Source organism: Schistocerca gregaria, chromosome 1 (assembly GCF_023897955.1).
Source record: "Schistocerca gregaria isolate iqSchGreg1 chromosome 1, iqSchGreg1.2, whole genome shotgun sequence".
NCBI classification, from domain to species: Eukaryota; Metazoa; Arthropoda; class Insecta; order Orthoptera; family Acrididae; genus Schistocerca; species Schistocerca gregaria.
In genome coordinates, this window is record NC_064920.1 from 359,225,401 (window position 1) to 359,245,710 (window position 20,310).

The following is a 20,310-nucleotide window of genomic DNA, read 5'->3' on the forward strand; positions in this document are numbered from 1 at the left end:
CACTGATAATTGTTAATTAATAACTGTTTTTTGTTTTTTTGTTTTTTAGAATAAATTCATTTAAAATACATTAAACTTATTATACAGCATTAATGACTACTGTCACTTGATTTACTGGGAATTTCTGATTGTGGATGTTTGATTATGTACAAGTTGTTATTTCTCAAGTTAAGTTGCATTATAAATCATATGACTCATCAGAAACATTAACTGGTTGTTTATGTGTGAATTTCTGTTTAAAAATTATGAATAAAATAACCAGTTAATTTCTGCAGCCTCATTTACAAAAAAACCTTTTCTCCTTTTTTTAAGAACTCGGGTTAGCCCATTTTTTCACACACGTATTCAGTTAAATTTGATCATTCCAGGTTTTTGTTTGTTTGAAGTACAATGTTCACTCTCAGGCTGTGCATAAGGGAACATAATGTAATGTTGTTGTTGTTGTTGTTGTTGTCGTGGTCTTCAGTCCAGAGACTGGTTTGACACAGTTCTCCATGCTATTTTATCCTGTGTAAGCTTCTTCATCTCCCAGTACCTACTGCAAACTACATCCTTCTGTATCTGCTTAGTGTATTCATCTCTTGGTCTGCCTATATGATTTTTATCCTCCACACTGCCCTCGAATGCTAAATCTGTGATCTCTTGATGCCTCAGAACATGTCCTACTAACCGGTCGCTTCTTCTTGTCAAGTTGTGCCACAAACTCCTCTTCTCACCATTTCTGTTCAGTACCTTCTCATTAGTTATGTGGTCTACCCATCTAAACTTCAGCATTCTTCTGTAGCACCACATTTCAAAAGATTCTATTCTCTTCTTGTCCAAACTATTTATCGTCCATGTTTCACTTCCATACATGGCTACACTCCATACAAATACTTTCAGAAATGACTTCCTGACACTTAAATTTATACCCTATGTTAACAAATTTCTCTTCTTTAGAAATGTTTTCCATGCCATTGCCAGTCTACATTTCATATCCTCTCTACTTCGACCATTATCAGTTATTTTGCTCCCCAAATAGCAAAACCCCTTTACTACTTTAAGTGTCTCATTTCCTAATCTAATTCCCTCAGCATCACCCTGTCGCCTACATTCCATTATCCTCATTTTGCTTTTGTATATCTTAATCTTATATCCTCGTCTTAAGACACTGTCCATTCCGTTCAACTGCTTTGCTGTCTCTGACAGAATTACAATGTCATCGGCAAACCTCAAACTTTTTATTTCTTCTCCATGGATTTTAATATTTACTACGAATTTTTCTTTTGTTTCCTTTACTGCTTGTTCAATGACTGAATAACATCAGGGAAAGGCTACAATCCTGTCTCACTCCCTTCTCAACCACTGCTTCCCTTTCATGCCCCTCAACTCTTATAGCTGCCTTCTGGTTTCTGTACAAATTGTAAATAGCCTTTTGCTCCCTGTATTTTATCCCTGCCACCTTTAGAATTTGAAAGAGAGTATTCCAGTCAACATTGTCAAAAGCTTTCTCTAAGTCTACAAATGCTAGAAACGCAGGTTTGCCTTTCCTTAATCTTTCTTCTAAGATAAGTCGTAAGGTCAGTATTGCCTCACGTGTTCCAGCATTTCTACGGAATCCAAACTGATCTTCCCCGAGGTTGGCTACTACCAGTTTTTCCATTCGCCTGTAAAGAATTTGTGTTAGTATTTTGCAGCTGTGACTTATTAAACTGATAGTTCGGTAATTTTCACATATGTCAACACCTGCTTTCTTTGGGATTGGAAGTATTATATTCTTCTTGAAGTCTTGAGAGACTTTCGCTTGTCTCATACATTTTGCTTACCAGATGGTAGCTTTGTCAGGACTGGCTCTCCCAAGGCCGTCAGTAGTTGTAATGGAATGTTGTCTACTCCCGGGGCATTGTTTCAACAGAGATCTTTCAGTGCTCTGTCAAACTCTTCACGCAGTATCATATCTCCCATTGCATCTTCATCTACATCCTCTTCCATTTCCATAATATTGACCTGAAGTATATTGCCTTGTATATGCCCTCTATATACTCCCTCTACCTTTCTGCATTCTCTTCTTTGCTTAGAACTGGGTTTCCATCTGAGCTCTTGATATTCATACAAGTGGTTCTCTTCTCTGCAAAGGTCTCTTTAATTTTCCTGTAGGCAGTATCTATCTTACCCCAGTGAGATAACCCTATACATCCTTATATTTGTCCTCTAGCCATCCCTGCTTAGCCATTTTGCACTTCCCGTCAATCTCATTTTTGAGACGTCTGTATTCCTGTTTGCCTGCTTCATTTACTGCATTTTTACATTTTCTCCTTTCATCAATTAAATTCAATATTTCTTCTGTTACCCAAGGATTTCTACTAGCCCTTGTCTTTTTATCTGCTTGATCCTCTGCTGCCTTCACTACTTCATCCCTCAAAGCTACTCATTCTTCTTCTACTGTATTTCTTTCCCCCATTCCTGTCAATTGTTCCCTTATGCTCTCCCTGAAACTCTGTACAACCTCTGGTTCTTTCAGTTTATCCAGGTCCCATCTCCTTAAATTTCCACCTTTTTGCATTTTCTTCAGTTTTAATCTACAGTTCATAACCAATAGATTGTTGTCAGAGTCCACATCTGCTCCTGGAAATGCCTTACAATTTAAAACCTGTTTCCTAAATCTCTGTCTTACCATTATATAATCTATCTGAAACCTGTCAGTATCTCCAGGATTCTTCCATGTATACAACCTTCTTTTATGATTCTTGAACCAAGTATTAGCTACGATTAAATTATGCTCTGTGAAAAATTCTACCAGACGGCTTCCTCTTTCATTTCTTCCCTCCAATCCATATTCACCTACTATGTTTCCTTCTCTCCCTTTTCCTACTGACGAATTCCAGTCACCCATGACTGTTAAATTTTCGACTCCCTTCACTACCTGAACAATTTCTTTTATCTCATCATACATTTCCTCAGTTTCTTCATCATCTGCAGAGCTAGTTGGCATATAAACCTGTGCTACTGTAGTAGGTGTGGGCTTTGTGTCTATCTTGGCCACAATAATGCGTTCACTATGCTGTTTGCAGTAGCTTACCCGCAGTTCTATTTTTTTATTCATTATTAAACCTACTCCTGCATTACACCTATTTGATTTTGTATTTATAACCCTGTATTCACCTGACCAAAAGTCTTGTTCCTCCTGCCACCGAACTTCACTAATTCCCACTATATCTAACTTTAACCTATCCATTTCCCTTTTTAAATTTTCTAACCTACCTGCCCGATTAAGGGATCTGACATTCCACGCTCCGATCTGTAGAATGCCAGTTTTCTTTCTCCTGATAACGACATCCTCTTGAGTAGTACCCACCCGGAGATCCGAATGGGGGACAATGTTACCTCCGGAATATTTTACCCAAGAGGACGCCATCATTATTTAAGCACACAATAAAGCTGCATGCCCTCAGGAAAAATTACAGCTGTAGTCTCCTCTTGCTTTCAGCCGTTCACAGTACCAGCACAGCAAGGCAATTTTGGTTAGTGTTACAAGGCCAGATCAGTCAATCATCCAGACTGTTGCCCCTGAAAAGGCTGCTGCCCCTCTTCAGGAACCACACGTTTGTCTGGCCTCTCAACAGATACCCCTTCATTGTGGTTGCTCCTACGGTGCATTCCTTATTGTAATGATATGACTGCAGTAACAATATACTGCTCTTCGTATCAGTTTTATTCCGTAAATCACAATGAGCTCATTTCAGCATATAGCCAGTGTCAGGTGTTCTGCAAATACTTAATAGGTGATTGTCACAAGGGAAATACTGCACAGAAACTGATCAATCTATATCTAAAAATCATATATAGCAGTACCTCTAAAACTAATGTCCAAGTCTAAATACGATTTCCGATATAGATAGTATATGGCAGAATCAGTAACACACAAGGGAAAAAGCACCAATTGAATGAATAATACATTTATGATCACAGGGTACAGTTTACAATATCAAGACTATCACCTAATAACGTATTTATGGAACACCTGACAATGGCAATATGCCAAAATGATCTCACTGTGATTTATGTGAAGAAAACTCATATAAAGAGTAAAGTAAGTGGTATATTGTTGTCATAATCATGCCACTACAGGATATAGTTTGCACTCCCCCCCCACCCAAAGAGAGCAGGGGGAATGTAACTGAGTTGGAGTTAAGCCTAACACTCCACAAGATTGTCGGAACCTTTCCATTGGTTGGCTGCGTGTTATGTGCACTTAGTTTGTACCTATATGCCTTTACTATACAATTTTGCTACACCCTGACAGCTGTGTTTCCTCTCAGGGATGCGACCTCTTGTTTCGTGTGATCATTGTCATATGTTAGTCAGTGTTCCTTATTTTTTTTATTCCATTTATCCACGTGGCATTTGGGGTCGAAGCTGCCTCATGAATTATGACCACCTCTTGGTATTTCAAAAAAATTAAATTTGTGAAATGCGTCTCAATGGTATAGGGGGCAGAGGTATGGTTGTAACATACACTATATTATCCAAAATGTACCTCAAAGAATACTGGACACCCCTATTCATAAAAATTCAGTACGACTGGTCCACCCTTCGTGGGGACCAATTTTTTAAGTTGTGGAGATAATTTAATTCATAATAAGTGGGTACAGGAAGCAGTGTGTCAGTGTTTGGTGTTCTGCACTGTCATGTGCAATGTTTTCCATCTCCATTATAAATGGGGGAAAAATTTTGTATGCGTGTAAAATCTCAACTTTTAGTAGAAGAAATCAAATGTATGGTGGTGATCATCATAATTTGTAAAAATTGTTTCGCTAATGGGGCAGTTCCTTGTTGAAAGACACTGACCAGAATGCCCAGTGGCACACCATGACATCTCTTATGTGAACACACGAATTCATCAGATGGCACCATACTGTAGCCACCACAGGTCTGCGAGCGATAAACACAAGCTGCTCTAACCCATTCATTTACTATCGTGAATCCCTCCCATCTGTTCTATCCTGAGACTTCTGATATCGATCCTACAGCAAGTATACCAATTAACAATAGTGTACAATATTCTTGGTTTGTTTAACCATGATGTGAACTGATCAGTAGTTGAATCCTTTCCACTTTCATTGACTACAAGATGCAAGTCTCGTGCAGCACCTCATATGCTTCCTGTCATTGCATGGTCGTACAATCACCCTCTCCCACTAACGCTTCTGAGTAGACAGCCACCAAATACTGCAACGTCATGAGGCCATCTGCCTGTCCCACCTTGTGCCAGTTATGCTTATCACAACACCTCAGCTGAGCACATCTTGACTTCACTCATACTTATGGATATCGCCAATGGCAAGGAGCCATTGTATTGTTGTTATCTTACCATTATTGCAATAATCAAGAGCTAGCTAAGACACATGAAGTACTGCACAGTGCATTTGTGTGTCAAATGCTTACACTACCTTTAAATAGTATTGATGATGGGCTGACAGAAGCTTGCTATCTCTTGTACTGAAATTAATTTGAGAGAGTGTTTATTTCCTCTTCACACATCTCTGCTTAAGATTTCATTTTCTACTGTGTATTAATAACATACCTGTCACTGAAGTAATAACATCCTCTTCAGTTCCAAAATTTTCAACAGTTGTCAGGCTACCAAGTGAGTTTGAGCTTCCAACTGTTCTATCATCAGCATTGGAATCATCTTCATGATTGGACAACAATGCAGATGATGATTCTGTAACTGGAAACCTATTTGACAATGAATCATTTGCGGAATCACATCTGTATTCTGAATAATAGACAGGAGGATGTGCTTCTTGAGGATCTGTTGGAAGAAAACACACAAGTTAAAATGCTTTTCATTATCACAAGCAATGTAAAAATATCGCAACCCTGCATCTTATAGTATAGATGGAGAATTAATAAAATGAGAGGGGACAACAACAAAGTAACAAATATCACTAAGTAGTAGTAGTAGTAGTAGTAGTAGTAGTAGTAGTAGTAGTAATAATAATAATAATAATAATAATAATAAGTGAGCTTAATGAACAGACCCCATACACAAAACTTAATGAACTTACAGCAAGAGACAATGTCTTGAAAATTGTATCCTGTCATGTCAACTTCCTTACTGATCCAAGGATGTTCTACAAGCTGTTTCACAGTACAACGTTCTCTTGGATTCTTTTCCAGCATCCAGTGGAGAAGCTCCATAAGCTCTATAACAGGTTTACTATTAAAATACACTGAAAATTTCATCATTTATGTAAATCTTAAAGATATATAAAGTACCTGTACTGAAAATAATAAAGATTTGTAGTAAACTAAATATTTTTTCACTGATGCTGAAGTTCTGTGCTATGCAAGATACTGATTTCACATAAAGTCTTATTTTTTCCAGTTTGACGCTACTTTAGTTTTGTTTGGCAGAATAAAAGCAATTAAAGAAATAAAACCACACTATGAACTATAGAAACATAGATCTACAACCAGCATCTGCAGCCTGTTGAGCGCTAAAGGAACAGTTTTGGAAGTCTTGGAGCATTCCAGTATATTTCTGCAGAGGACAATCTTTGACCATGCACCCTAGTGTTCTTGAACTGCAGTCACTAATGAAAACTACAAATTCTCTTTATAACTTCAGACATGGCACTTAGCATAGCCTTTCCTTAGCTGAGTCTAGTCTGTACATTTCATTTCAAATTGAAACTTTGTTATTTAACTGAGTGATATTGTGGAAGAGCTCAATATTGGGCACTAATCAGTTTGGAGGAATGTTGTTTAGGATCTAAAAGGCTGAGTGGTTTTGTGAATGGCTAGAGCGATTTAACTTCTTCAATTCTGATATTGTTGCTTGCTGCCACCCAAAGTGTGGATGTGCAGTGTTACTGATAGTGTTCATCCACAACACACGAACAGATTCATTCTTTCTGCAGTATTTCTCATGCATTCGTGAAGCTGGAAGCTCATGTTGTTAGTAGAGTGGCAATTGTTCAACTGAGGCACAATATTCAGCAACTGAGTCTACTAAGATAAGACATGTAGTACACAGAGTAACTGCATCGCTTGGCCACAAATGTGCTAGCTAATTTCTTCATGGCATAGTTTTATGTCTCAGGTTTCTTGCTGGTACTTCCCAACACATTTTGTAAGTCAGTAAATGAGCTTCTACCTTGCTATTCTATTGTTCAAGTGGAATGTGCTTACTTCTGACTTGAGAGCTCAACTTCTTGCAATATAAATTCAGTGGAATGGTCCTTGGAAGAGGGTGTTTCCCTCTCCTCCTAGTGTGTTAGTTTGAATGTTAATGTTAGGTCAGCAACATACCACACTTTGTCAATAATGGTGTCAGGAGTCACTGGTACAGAAACTGAAGAGTATTTGACCCAATACAGAACCTGCTTCAGGTAAATCATTCTTTACTGTGAATGATTTGTCTGTGCTGCACTCAATCCTGACAATAAACGAACAATAAGCAGTAACTGACATACGGTCAGTTTTCTTCTCGCATCCTATACTCCTTTTGACCTGAACCACAATTTCCATACAACTATAAAGTGTCATATGGTACATAGGTCAATAAAACTAAAACAACATTATGTTTCTTTCACAATCATGGCTATGTAAGATGTTGATTCTAGTACCTGTACAGTAGACCTCAGTATGTTAGTGCTTCTCTGCTTATTATTCCCTGCACTCTGATATGTATTTAAGTTTATTAAGTTCCAATAAAATGGAGGACAGAACCGGCAACCTGAGTGAATTTTTTTTTTTTTTTTTTTCCAGTACCTGTCACAGTTCCAGTAACAGTCCTCTGTTTGTGGTGACTACTTTTGGATGATTTGAAAATGGACGTGATGGTGAGGAACTAGTTGCCACAAAGAGATGACTTACTACAACTGTGATGAATATTGGAAATAAATCACGTATTTAAGTGTTCCAGAAGTTTGAAAAAGACGCTGAGTAAAGTCAGGAATCCATATCTTAAGGTATCATCTGTTGAACAATGACAACTCTAAGCAGGCATGTCAACAACATAGGAAAAGATAGATAGCTACTTACTGTAAAGACGATATGTTAAGTTGCAGACAAGCACAATTAAAAGACACCTACATGAAGCTTTCAGCCACAGCCTTCTTCAGAAAAAGAGAAACACACACCATTCATACACACAAGCAATCACATCTAATGCACACATGACCAACTCCAGCAGCTCACAGCAGAGTGCAAGTATCACATGGGATGGGAGCAGCAATCTGGAGGGGGGCAGAGTAGGGAAGTGATAGTAGTGTACAGGTGGGGAGAGGAATGCTCTCTGGCAGCGTCTACAGAGACTAGAATGCTTACAGGATTGCTTGTGTATACGTTTGGCGTGCATAACTCTTTTTCTGATGAAGGCCATGGCCGCAAGCTTTGTATAAGTGTCTTAATTGTGCCTGTCCGCAACTTAACATTTCACCTTTACAGGTAAGTGCTAATCTATATTTTTCCTACATTGTTGCATCATCTACTGGTTTTTCAGGATTGAGTATTGCTCTAGTTTGAGTGACCTTTAATTCTGGATAGCTATTCCCACCATCTAGAATATCACTGAAGAATCTAGTTAAGCATGTCCTTCAAGATACAGAATAAAATTCAAGAATATCCCAATCAAGCCTTGTGCACAACCCTGTTTTCAGAGTCTGAGTGCCTTCATTTCTCTCTTGATAACTGAATTGGTCTGAGAATGTGGTGGTATAATAGAATGGCTCGGTGGAGAAAGGAACTATGTCACTTTTTCTTACTTTTAAGGAGAGACAAGAAACTGTCTTGTTGTGAAACTATATGAGAGATTGTATTGAAATTTTCCACATTTGTTGCACACTAATCATACATACTGTGAATGAAAATAATTTTCATGTATTCAAAAAAGTATCTTCTGGGAAAAAAAGGAAAAAAAACTATACATTTACAACATATTTCCTTTCTCCTGTCAACAAGGGAATTTAGCACTTTTTGTGAGTATTACACATTCAAAATTACACATTTCCAGTCTAAAACTCAAGTTTATTGATTAACTAATGGAAAATTACCTTCAACTGAACACGAAAATAACAACTTCATAGAATTCAAAGTTATGAATAGTTCCTTCTGTCATGTAGCCTTTGCAACCCAATTTGAAACAAACCAAATTTAGTTTTTGCAAGATTCAAGGAGTGACTGACACAGCTGTTTATGGAAGAGTAAGCAGTCATGACCATCAGTTTTATTGCTTCATTATGAAATTCTTTGAATATTGCCACAGAAAACTTTTGTTTTTCTTGATGAGGCACCTTGGGATGTGTTGGGATGTGCTGTTTCCCTAGACTGAACCTCCCCCCCCCCCTTTTTTGGTATAATGAGGCTACCATGTGTCAAAGTCCATTGTATCTTCACTTTCCACCATAACAACTGTAACTTCAGGAATACTGTTTGCTACAATTTCCTCATACTCTTTGTGGAGTTGTAAACTCAGTACATTTCCATTTTTGTCTCTTCAGTGTTCCAAACGCACAGTCACTAGCAAAACGGGTGACCTCTTTCGGGGAAATCGGTGGGAGATTTTTTTAATTTGTCAGTGTCTGTCAATGCAATGCATATCTTTACTACGGTGTAAATAGAAGGTTTCCTGCACTGCGATGTCTGGCAGAGGCAAGTTTTGCATGTAGTCGAAAGCTAGTCCAACAATGTCATCCATGACCATACATTCTTATTTGACTGAATTTATAAAATGTCCTGCTGCGCTGCTTGTGAATATCCAACTCAAGTTATGCAGCTGTTTTACTACTGTCAGAGATATGTGACTTTTTAACTTAGCCTGAAGTCCCTCACATTTGCCACATACATCAATTTGAAGACAACTGAAAGCAAAATTGTAATTTTCACGAAAATGTTTCCTATAAAAATCGTACTTCACATTTACTTTTGGATACTTCTTAAGGAACATTTCATGCATAATTTTCATATTGAGGCATGCATTTAGGTATTTCATTTGCTTCCCAGCATAATGCGTTACTTTGAGTGGGAAAGGTGTGATGCGGGTATCTATAAAATTTATTACATTTTCTGAAATTTTGTTTATACTTAGATTTGTTTCACACGTGCCCTTAGGAATTTGTCCATTAACAACTGGCAAACACAAAAAAAGTTCCTGTGATACAGGAGGAAGACTGAGATAAGCACATTTGCAGACACGAACTCTTCTACCACTGACAAGGGCATAGTAAATAAAGGAATGTTGTTTCTTGATGCTATTGATGTCACTGACAACTTTTCTTGGCCTCCTTTTTGTGATGTCGCCTGCCACAATTAACACTTGTAGATAAATATCCTGACTTTTTTTTCCATGTTTAAAAAGTTTGCAAGTACCTCGAAGCGATCATCCTCACTGATAAGTTAGAAACATTTCATTCGGCATCTGGAACTTGTCAAGTAACCACAAAGCATGTAGCACATTCTATGGAATTTGTATTAACTGAACTTGTAGAATGGGTAAATGTCAGTACTGATACATTACCTGCAAACAGTACCAATAGATTTTCCAGGAACTGCTTTCCCACTGTAGTCATTATATGGCAACCCTTTAACTCTAGCCTCCTTGATTCTCTTCCTCTTGTGCTCACTTTCGTTTCACTTTCATTTGGGAGACATTTCGAAAGATAGCATTCAATAACTTACAACAACAATTAACAATAACCATGACACATCAACGGGTTTTAGGGCGCACAACTACAATGGTAATTAGCGCCCTGACTAATTTAGGAATGTACCGCGAGGCACAAGGTTAAAACAGCAACTAAAAGGAACAACACTATAAAAGACGTATTAACAGACATAGGACTAAAAAACTACAGCATAATCAAACGTCCTTAGACAGGTGTGTCAAGTTGATAAAACGAAGAACGCGAGCAGCAGCTCCTGGGTCATCCGCTAAAAAGGCATCCAGAGTACATGGCAGGCCAAGATCAAGACACAGCGTAGTAAAATCCGGACAGGACGTTAAAATGTGGCGGACCGTCAGCAATTGCCCACATGGACAGAACGGAACCGGCGCTGCCGTCAGCAGATGGCGATGGCTGAACTGGCAGTGTCCAATTCGTAGCCGGGCCATAACGACCTCCTCCCGCCGAGAAGGACGTGAGGAGGACGTCCAAGCTACGGGAAGAGGTTTCAAGGCCCGAAGCTTGTTGTCCCTAAGTGCAGCCCAATCGGCATGCCACAGCGATAAAATGCGCCGACAAATGATCGTGCTACAATCTGATGAAGAGACACAACAAGAAGCCGTCCAAGGCTGGAGGACCGCAGCCTTGGCCGCGGCATCAGCAGCTTCGTTCCCAGGGATACCGACATGGCCAGGAACCCACATAAAGCTAACTGGAGACCTGTCGTCCACCAGCTGCTGAAGAGAGCGTTGGATCCGGTGCACGAAAGGGTGAACCGGATACGGATCACTGAGGCTCTGGATGGCACTCAGAGAATCGGAGCAGATGACATAAGCAGAATGTCGGTGGGGGCAGACGTAAAGAACAGCCTGATAGAGGGCAAAGAGCTCAGCTGTGAAGACCGAACAATGGCCATGTAGCTAGTATTTGAAACTCTGTGCACCGACAATAAAAGAACACCCGACCCCGTCATTGGTCTTAGAGCCATCCGTATAAATGAAGGTCATATTAATTAACTTCGAACGAAGTTCGACAAAACAGGAGTGGTATACTGAACCGGGGGTAACCTCCTTTGGGAGCGAGCGGAGGTCAAGGTGAACGCGAACCTGAGCCTGGAGCCAAGGTGGCGTGTGGCTCTCGCCCACTCTAAAGGTTGCAGGGAGCGAAAAATCAAGGTGTTGAAGGAGACGACAAAAGCGAACTCCAGGGGGTAGCAGGGCAGAGACATACAACCCATATTGATGGTCAAGAGAGTCGTCAAAAAAGGAACGATACGATGGGTGGTCGGGCATTGACAGAAGCCGACAGGCGTAATGACTAAGCAGCATATCGCGCCTGTAGGTGAGTGGCAATTCACCAGCTTCAGCATGAAGACTCTCGACGGGACTAGTATAAAACCATCCGATCGCAAGCCGTAAACCCCGATGTTGTATGGAGTTGAGGTGGTGTAAGATGGACGGCCGTGCAGAGGAGTATACAAAGCACCCATAATCCAGCTTGGAGCGGACGATCGACCGATATAGGCGAAGTAGGACGGTTCGATCCGCTCCCCACGACGTGCCACTGAGAACACGGAGGACATTTAGAGAACGGGTACAACGGGCAGCCAAATATGACACATGTGGAGACCAACTAAGTTTCCTGTCAAATGTAAGACCTAAAAATTTTGTTGTCTCCACAAATGGGAGAGCAACGGGGCCGAGTCGTAAGGACGGTGGGAGAAACTCTTTGTAGCGCCAGAAGTTAATACAGACCGTTTTCTCGGCAGAAAAACGGAAGCCATTGGCGACACTCCAGGAGTAAAGACAGTCAAGAGAACGCTGAAGAGAGCGCTCCAGGAAACATGTACGCTGCACGCTGCAATAGATGGTAAAATCGTCCACGAAAAGGGAGCCTGATACATCATCTGGGAGGCAATCCATTATTGGATTGATCGCTATGGGGAAGAGAGCGACGCTCAAAACGGAGCCCTGTGGCACCCCATTTTCCTGGCGAAAGGTGTCTGACAGGACAGAACCCACACGTACCCTGAACTGTCGATCCATTAAAAAGGAACGAATAAAAAGAGGGAGGCGACCGCGAAAGCCCCATGTATGCATGGTGCGGAGAATGCCCGCCCTCCAACAGGTGTCGTAAGCCTTCTCCAAATCAAAGAACACAGCCGCGGTCGGGCGCTTCCGCAAGAAGTTATTCATAATGAAGGTCGACAGGGTAACCAGATGGTCAACAGCAGAGCGGCGCCTACGAAATCCACATTGTACATTGGTAAGTAGGCGTTGAGATTCGAGCAGCCAAACCAACCGAGAGTTAACCATTCGCTCCATCACCTTACAGACACAGCTGGTAAGCGAGATGGGTCGATAACTGGAAGGCAAGTGCTTGTCCTTCCCTGGCTTAGGAATCGGTACAACAATAGACTCGCGCCAGCATGCGGGAACATGTCCCTCAATCCAGATGCGATTGTAAGTACGAAGAAGGAAACCTTTACCCACAGGAGAAAGGTTCTTCAGCATCTGAATATGAATAGAATCAGGTCCCGGAGCGGAGGACCGTGACAGGGCAAGTGCATTTTCGAGTTCCCGCATGGTGAATGGGGCATTGTAGTCTTCACAATTCGAGGAGTGGAAATTAGGTGGCCGAGCCTCCTCTGCCTGCTTTCGGGGGAGGAAGGCAGGGGGGTAATGAGTGGAGCTCGAAACCTCTGCGAAAAAGCGGCGAAGGCATTGGAGACATCCTCAGGGGCCACAAGGACGTCATTCACGACCGTCAAGCCAGAAACTGGTGAGTGGACCTTAGTGCCAGATAGCCGGCGCAGGCTACCCCATACAACAGAAGAAGGAGTAAAACTGTTGAAGGTGCTTGTGAAAGCAGCCCAGCTGGCTTTCTTGCTTTCTTTAAAAATACGATGACACTGCGCACATAATCGTTTGTAAGTGATACAATTCACCACTGTAGGGTGGCGTTTAAAGGTGCGTAAAGCACGTCGACGAGCACGTAAGGCGTCTCTACATGCTGCGGTCCACCAGGGGACCGGTACGCGGTGTGGAGAAGTAGTGTGAGGGATGGAATATTCAGCAGCAGTGAGAATGACTTCCGTGAGGTGTGCGGCCTGACTATCGCAGCTTGTGCAGGTTTGACCCTGAAAGGTCGCCCTGGAAGTGAAGAGCCCCAGTCTGCTTTGGAGATGTTCCAACTAGTTGAGCACGGAGAGGGGGTATGATGCAGGAGATGGATAACACACGGGAAGTGGTCGCTCGAATATGTATCAAAAAGCGCATACCACTCAAACCGGCATGCAAGTTGGGTAGTACAGACAGAGAGGTCCAAATGGGAATAGGTGAGAGAGGTTTCTGAAAGGAAAGTAGGGGCGCCAGTATTAAGGCAGACTAGATTGATCTGGTTGAAAATGTCTGCTAACAGGGAGCCCCTTGGACAGGATGCTGGAGAGCCCCAAAGAGGATGGTGAGCATTGAAGTCTCCAGTTAACAAAAATGGTGTAGGGAGCTGAGCAATAATTTGCAGCATGTCTGCCCTGGTAACGGCAAACGACGATGGAGTGTAAACGGTACAGATGGAAAATGTAATATTGGGGAGAGTAATGCGGACGGCAACTGCCTGCAGGCCGGTGTGCAATATGATGGGATCATAGTAGATATCATCCCGGACCAGCAACATAACTGCTCCATGAGCCGGAATACCTGCCACAGGGGGTAAGTCAAAACGCTCAGAGGTGTAGTGTGCCAAGGCAATTTGATCGCATGGGTGTAGCTTCGTTTCCTGGAGGGCTACGACGAGAGGACGGTGCGAGCGGAGCAGCAATTTCAAGTCCTCTCGGTTGGAACGAATACTGCGAATATTCCAGTAAATAAGTGCCATCGTGAGAAGAAGGTGCAAGAAGGGGTCATCGAGAAGGCCGCTGAGGGCCCGGCTTCGAGCGAGCACTATCGCCGCTAGCAGGAGGCGGACAGTCATCGTCCATTTGTTCTAGAGGTTCATCGGCCATCTTGGGAAGATGGCCAGAAGGGGGAGCTTCCTCCGCTGGTGAACGGCCAGATGTTCGGCTACCAGCGGTGCGGCCAGGCGAAATGGCTGACGGCCTGGGGCGGCAACCGCTAGGGGGCGCAGGAGGAGAAATGCGCCGTGGCGGGGAAGGAGAACTGTGCTTCCTATGAGCCTTCTTGGAAGGCCGTTTTGTGGAAGGAGTGGTCGATGGCTGAGGGTTCGAGGTACGTAGAAGGTCTGCACGAGACGGTTCTTTCTTGAAGGCCTGTGCTTGTGACTTCTGGGTCTTCGTCCTGGCAGAAGCTGATGAAGGTGCTTGTGTCGGAGGGGCAACGAGAGGAAGAGGAGACGTCGACCGGGCGATCTTAGCACTGGCCGAACGGACAACCGTAGTGCTGAAGGTCAGATCGCATGTCTGCGTCGCCATCTCCCTGCTAGTCCGAGGAGAGGCGAGGACAGTACTGTACTTCCCCGCTGGGAGCAACGTGGGCTTCCTGCTAGTGAATAGCTTGCGAGCAGCCGAGGTGGAGACTCTCTCTTTGACCCGAATTTCTTGGATACAGCGTTCTTCCTTGTAGGCGGGACAGTCGCGGGAGGACGCTGCATGGTCACCGCAACAGTTCACACAACGAGGAGACGAGGTGGACAGTCATCCTCATGGGCAGCCCTGCCACAAGTCACACATGTAGCCGCATTGGAACAAGAATCGCGAGTGTGATTGAAATGCTGACACTGGTAGCAGCGCGTAGGTGTCGGGACATAGGGGCGAACAGAGATAACCTCGTAGCCCGCCTTGATGCGTGACGGCAGCTGAACACTGTCAAAGGTCAAGAAAAGTGTCCGGGTCGGTACAAGGCCATTGTTGACCTTTTTCATGACCCTATGGACAGCCGTCACACCCTGCTCAGCGAGGAAAGACTGAATCTCCTCGTCAGTCAATCCGTCGAGTGATCTAGTATAGACCACTCCACGAGACGAATTCAAAGTGCGGTGAGCCTCCACCCGGACAGGGAATGTGTACAGGAGTGTGGCCCGAAGCAGTTTTTGTGCCTGAAAGGTGCTCTCAGTTTCTAGTAACAAGGTACCATTACGCAACCTGGTACAAGACTTGACAGATCCGGCTATGGCATCTATGCCCTTCTGGATAACGAAAGGGTTGACAGAGGAAAAATCCTTTCCGTCCTCAGATCGAGAAACTACGAGGAACTGTGGGGCAGGCGGTAGTACTTTTGTCACTGGTGGCTGGTCAAGTTTCCATTTGTGGGCAGAAGTCGAGAGAGAAGAAGAAGAGAAATCCATTGCAGAGGAATCCCCCATGATTGCCAGCGTCTCCGATGGTGTGCTCCTTCCTTGTGGGGACCCTCCCTGAGGGCACTCCCGCCTTAGGTGATTGTTCACACCTCAGGTCACACCTCCCGAGAAACGGACGGAGGGACCAATCGGCACAGTCGGAAGGTGTCAGCTCAGGCAATCACCCCTCCCTGGGCCTGGCCTTTACCAGGGGGTACGTGCGTGCCTTACTTGTCTGCCCAGGGCGGGGAATTATGTGTTACCCCGTCACCGGCTACGCATGCAAACGCGTGGGTCGGCCTTCAGGCACGCACAGGGAGGAAGGAAGAAGAGGGAAAAGAAAGGAGAGAGGGAAAGAAAGGACATACTGTCTCAAACGCCGAAGCGGAGACCAGAGAAGGAGAAGAAGGCAAGGAGAAGAAATATAGGTCGTGAAACTGTCCGTCTCCGGACGCAGGTGCTAACTACCCCCTTGAGGGGGAGGGACTCCTTTTAGTCGCCTCTTACGACAGGCAGGAATACCTCGGGCCTATTCTAACCCCCGGACCCACAGGGGGATGCCAAGTTAGTGTTGTGTTACACTTTCTGCGCATGCTTGCTGCAAGCCAGTGGCAACGGCATCTAGTTTGAAGGTGGCATAGTACAAGCTCACTGACGGTACAGTCGACTGGCATGACGCCAAGTGCAGCGGAGTAAGGAACTAAGTTACTGACTTGATTCCTTTCTCTTCAGTATGTAACTAATCGACCTCCTGTTATTCCCACAGGAAGAAGCCAAACACAGTGGTTTAATATGAAGTGCCATTTGAGACATCTACATCTATACTCGGTGGAGAGTATTTATGTATCACTACCACTTCCTCTTGTCTTCTGTTCCAGTTGTGAACGGTTCATGGGAGAAACAATTGTTGGTAAGGCTTCTGTGTGAGCTCTTGGAATTTTAATAGTAATGCAGAATGCCTCTCTTGCAGTGTGTGCCACTGGAGGTAGCTGAGCATCTCTACCTTTGTGCTTATTAAATGAATCTGTAATAAAATTCTCTGCTCTCCTTTAGATATTCTCTATTTCCTCTATCAATCCTATCTTGTATAGATCTCTGACTTACAAGGAATATTCAAATATAGGACTAACAGTGGTTAAAGTTCTTCCGATGAATCTCACTCTGGCAATTCGTTTTATGTGGATTTCACTTTAAATCACTCTTTATTCATACTCTTAGATGTTTTGTGGGACTGACCTGACTGCTTCCATAAATTACTAGGTAGTCATGTAATCATACAATAATGCATATCTCTGCCTATTTATGTGCAACTCGTTACATTTATCACGAGTATCGACTGCCAGCCCCTGCATAAAGCATCAATCATCTGCCTATCTTCCTGTGTTTCATTACAATTTTCTAGTGTTACAACTTCTCTGTTTACACCAGCATCATCCACAAGATGCCTCTTAAACTTCCGACATTCACTATATCATTTATATGTATTGTGAAAAGTAATGATCCTACAATACTTCCTTTGGGTACACCTGAAGTTACTATTATGTCTGAAGATTTCTCTCTATTGAGGCCAACGTGCTGGGTTATATACACAAGATTTCTTCAATTTTATCACACAGCTCATCTGATATTCAGTATACCTATATTTTGTTCATTTGGTGGCAGTGTTGAAGTATATAGAACACATTCCAGAAGTAAGGGACACAGCATCAACCTGGTTTCCGGTATCTACTGCTTTCTGTGCCTCATGAGTAAAAAGAGCGAGTTGGGTACAAAAAAGTTGTTATTTTTGAAACACATGCCGATTCCTACGAAAGAAAATTTTGCTTTCCAGGAATGTTATAATAAATAAATTGAAAGCAGTCTTGATCGCTAACTTTTTTAATGGTGACCGGTTTCGATCTATATATCAGATCATCTTCGGACCTACAATAAACAGGAATTGATATGAACATATATCATCTTTGGCCCTAGGAAAACAAGTAGGTAGCCTCGGTTACTACAGTGGCGTCCTTGCCATCATCTTTGCGTTGGTAGATAATAGTGCATGATAGAGGACCACACTGTTTAGGTCACAGTAATTACCTTTTTACACTACATTTTATAAGCTATAAGATTTTAACGTGTTTTATAAGTCCTATAGATGGTAATAATGACTTACAGTAACTACCACATTATTTTCTTAAGCAGCAGAAATGCAACTTACATGACTGGCTATTCATGACGTAATGCCGGAGACTGTGGGTGGGGCTTCATGTATTTAATTAGCGGCTGATGTTCTTCACGTTGCAGTACACCACCAGCCACAGACAAGAGGATTGCCATGCGCCACCGCCTCCAGCAGACATTCATGCTATGTAAGCGTTATTTACTGCTATATGAATATATGATTTCGTCCTTTATATGTTCATATCAGTTCCTGTTTATTGTAGGCCCGAAGATGATCTGATATAAAGATCGAAACCAGTCACCATTAAGAAAGTCAAGCGATCAAGATGCTTCCACTTTTATAATAATTACAGATTGCTGTTTTCCTATATAAGAATTATGTTCTTTAAAATGTTAGTGTCATAATACACAAGCATAAAACATGTTCCAAAATCCTACAATGGGCTCACTTCAAAGATTTAGGCCTATTGAGTTGTGTATCCATTCAATGTCCCATCTGTTTGCTCTTCTTGACAGTAGTTTGATGCAATTTCAATATTATTATTATTATATTATTATTATTTTGTGCAGCTAAACCCATCCATATGAGTGCATGAAATTTTGCCAAGAAGTTAGCTCTTTTTATTTCTATATGTAGCTCTGTTATACGATTCTTTTTCCTTTCTTGGAGTCTCCAGTTACTTAATATTGCACTTTTTTCTAAAGCCAAGCCCACACTAAACATATGGCACTGTGTCTTGCACAACAATACAAGGTTCTTGAATGTGCAGTGATTCTCACTGGCATGTACATGCTTGATTGAAGATGGAACAAGCAACAATCCCAAGCGCAACAGTTACTGGGTTATAATATAAAAAAAGAAAAAACCACCACTGTTGGCAATGGGTAATGTGGTATTGTGGTACTAAAAAGTAGTAAAATGTTTGGTGGAAGTCTTTTTTCCTCTTCAGCGAACTGCTTGCAGGAAACCACATCATTTAAAAACTTATCAAATGACACTTGAACATTTCATCTGATAATGTTTGAAGCAGCATTGACAGAGGACATGAGTTATAGGAATGGGGGGGAAAAAAAAAAACTTTTAGAAACTATACTCCTTGCTCAATTAATGTATCTATACAGAATGTCCAATGTAGCAAATGTATGACTGTCAATGCAGTTTGCATGGCCTTCTATGCTTTGTAAAGATATTATTCTTCCTCTGTATATAAAAGTATATACACAAAACTGCACAATGAACTGTAATTCTTAAGAGTTACCAGTATGAGCCTCTATATGTCAAATATGGACATGTCAGAGGAAATTTGAATGAAGATTTTGATTTCACAGCTATTTACAATCCTCTTTTTCTCTTTGCTTTCTTTCTTTTTGCAGATGAAACTTTTTACACTAAACTAAGACATTTTACTCATAATATTACTGACAACACTATGCAGTTACTGAAGCCCCAATCTCTCAGTATCACAAGAATGTTTTAATGCATTCATAAAGATAAAAAATATTTACATTATGAAACTATTTATGAAATGTTACAAAATTATGGACTGAAATGAATGATGTTTTGGAGTTGCTGATGTAAACTGAGCCAATCTGACTAAGATGGATGACAATAGAAGAATGATTGGCTTTCATATGGAAGAACACAATCTTTGTCAAAGGTAAAAAAGACAACAAAGTCAACTTATTCTTCACTTCTTCCACTCCACATTCCATACCACTTGCAGTCCACTGCCATTATTATTACTATTATTATTATTTGGCAGATATTGTCACAAGGGACCCATTTCTCCCTCAGAAGTTCTATGCGTTGTTTAATTTATAGTTGCACACAGTACTTATTTCCTTAACCATCAGAAGTTACATAGCCGCTGAATTTTCTATTTCAACTATGAAGTGCTTAACTTTACACCATTAAGGTGGTGCTTAAAATGACAAAGCTGAACATTGATTCAAGATTTCATTTGTAGCCACTCCCAGTAGTGGCTGCATGTGGCACAGGAATAAGTGTGATAATTGACAAATCTGTGTTGTGAAAAATAAATAAATTAGAAATCTAGAATTTATCAGCCAAACCATTGGTAGTTCTTTCTTTTCTAAAGCCATTTACAGATCTTCTGAAACTCTGTGACAATTTTTTTCAGTTCTCTTATTGATCCATTGGATCCTTCCATTGACAATCTTGCACGATCACGATTCTTCATAA

The 20,310-nt window shown here is 41.9% G+C and overlaps 1 protein-coding gene across 5 annotated transcripts in view; it reads right to left on the reverse strand.

Moving 5' to 3' along the window:
- Positions 1-20,310, reverse strand: part of LOC126345965 (PAS domain-containing serine/threonine-protein kinase) — a 212,289-nt gene that overhangs the window by 20,308 nt on the left and 171,671 nt on the right. For all 5 annotated transcript variants that reach the window (XM_050002149.1, XM_050002147.1, XM_050002148.1 and 2 more), the window contains 2 exons: positions 6,051-6,188; positions 5,564-5,794 (listed from right to left, as the gene is read on the reverse strand). In XM_050002149.1, the coding sequence (XP_049858106.1) occupies positions 5,564-5,794; positions 6,051-6,188 (369 nt within the window). The remainder of the gene's footprint in view (positions 1-5,563; positions 5,795-6,050; positions 6,189-20,310) is intronic.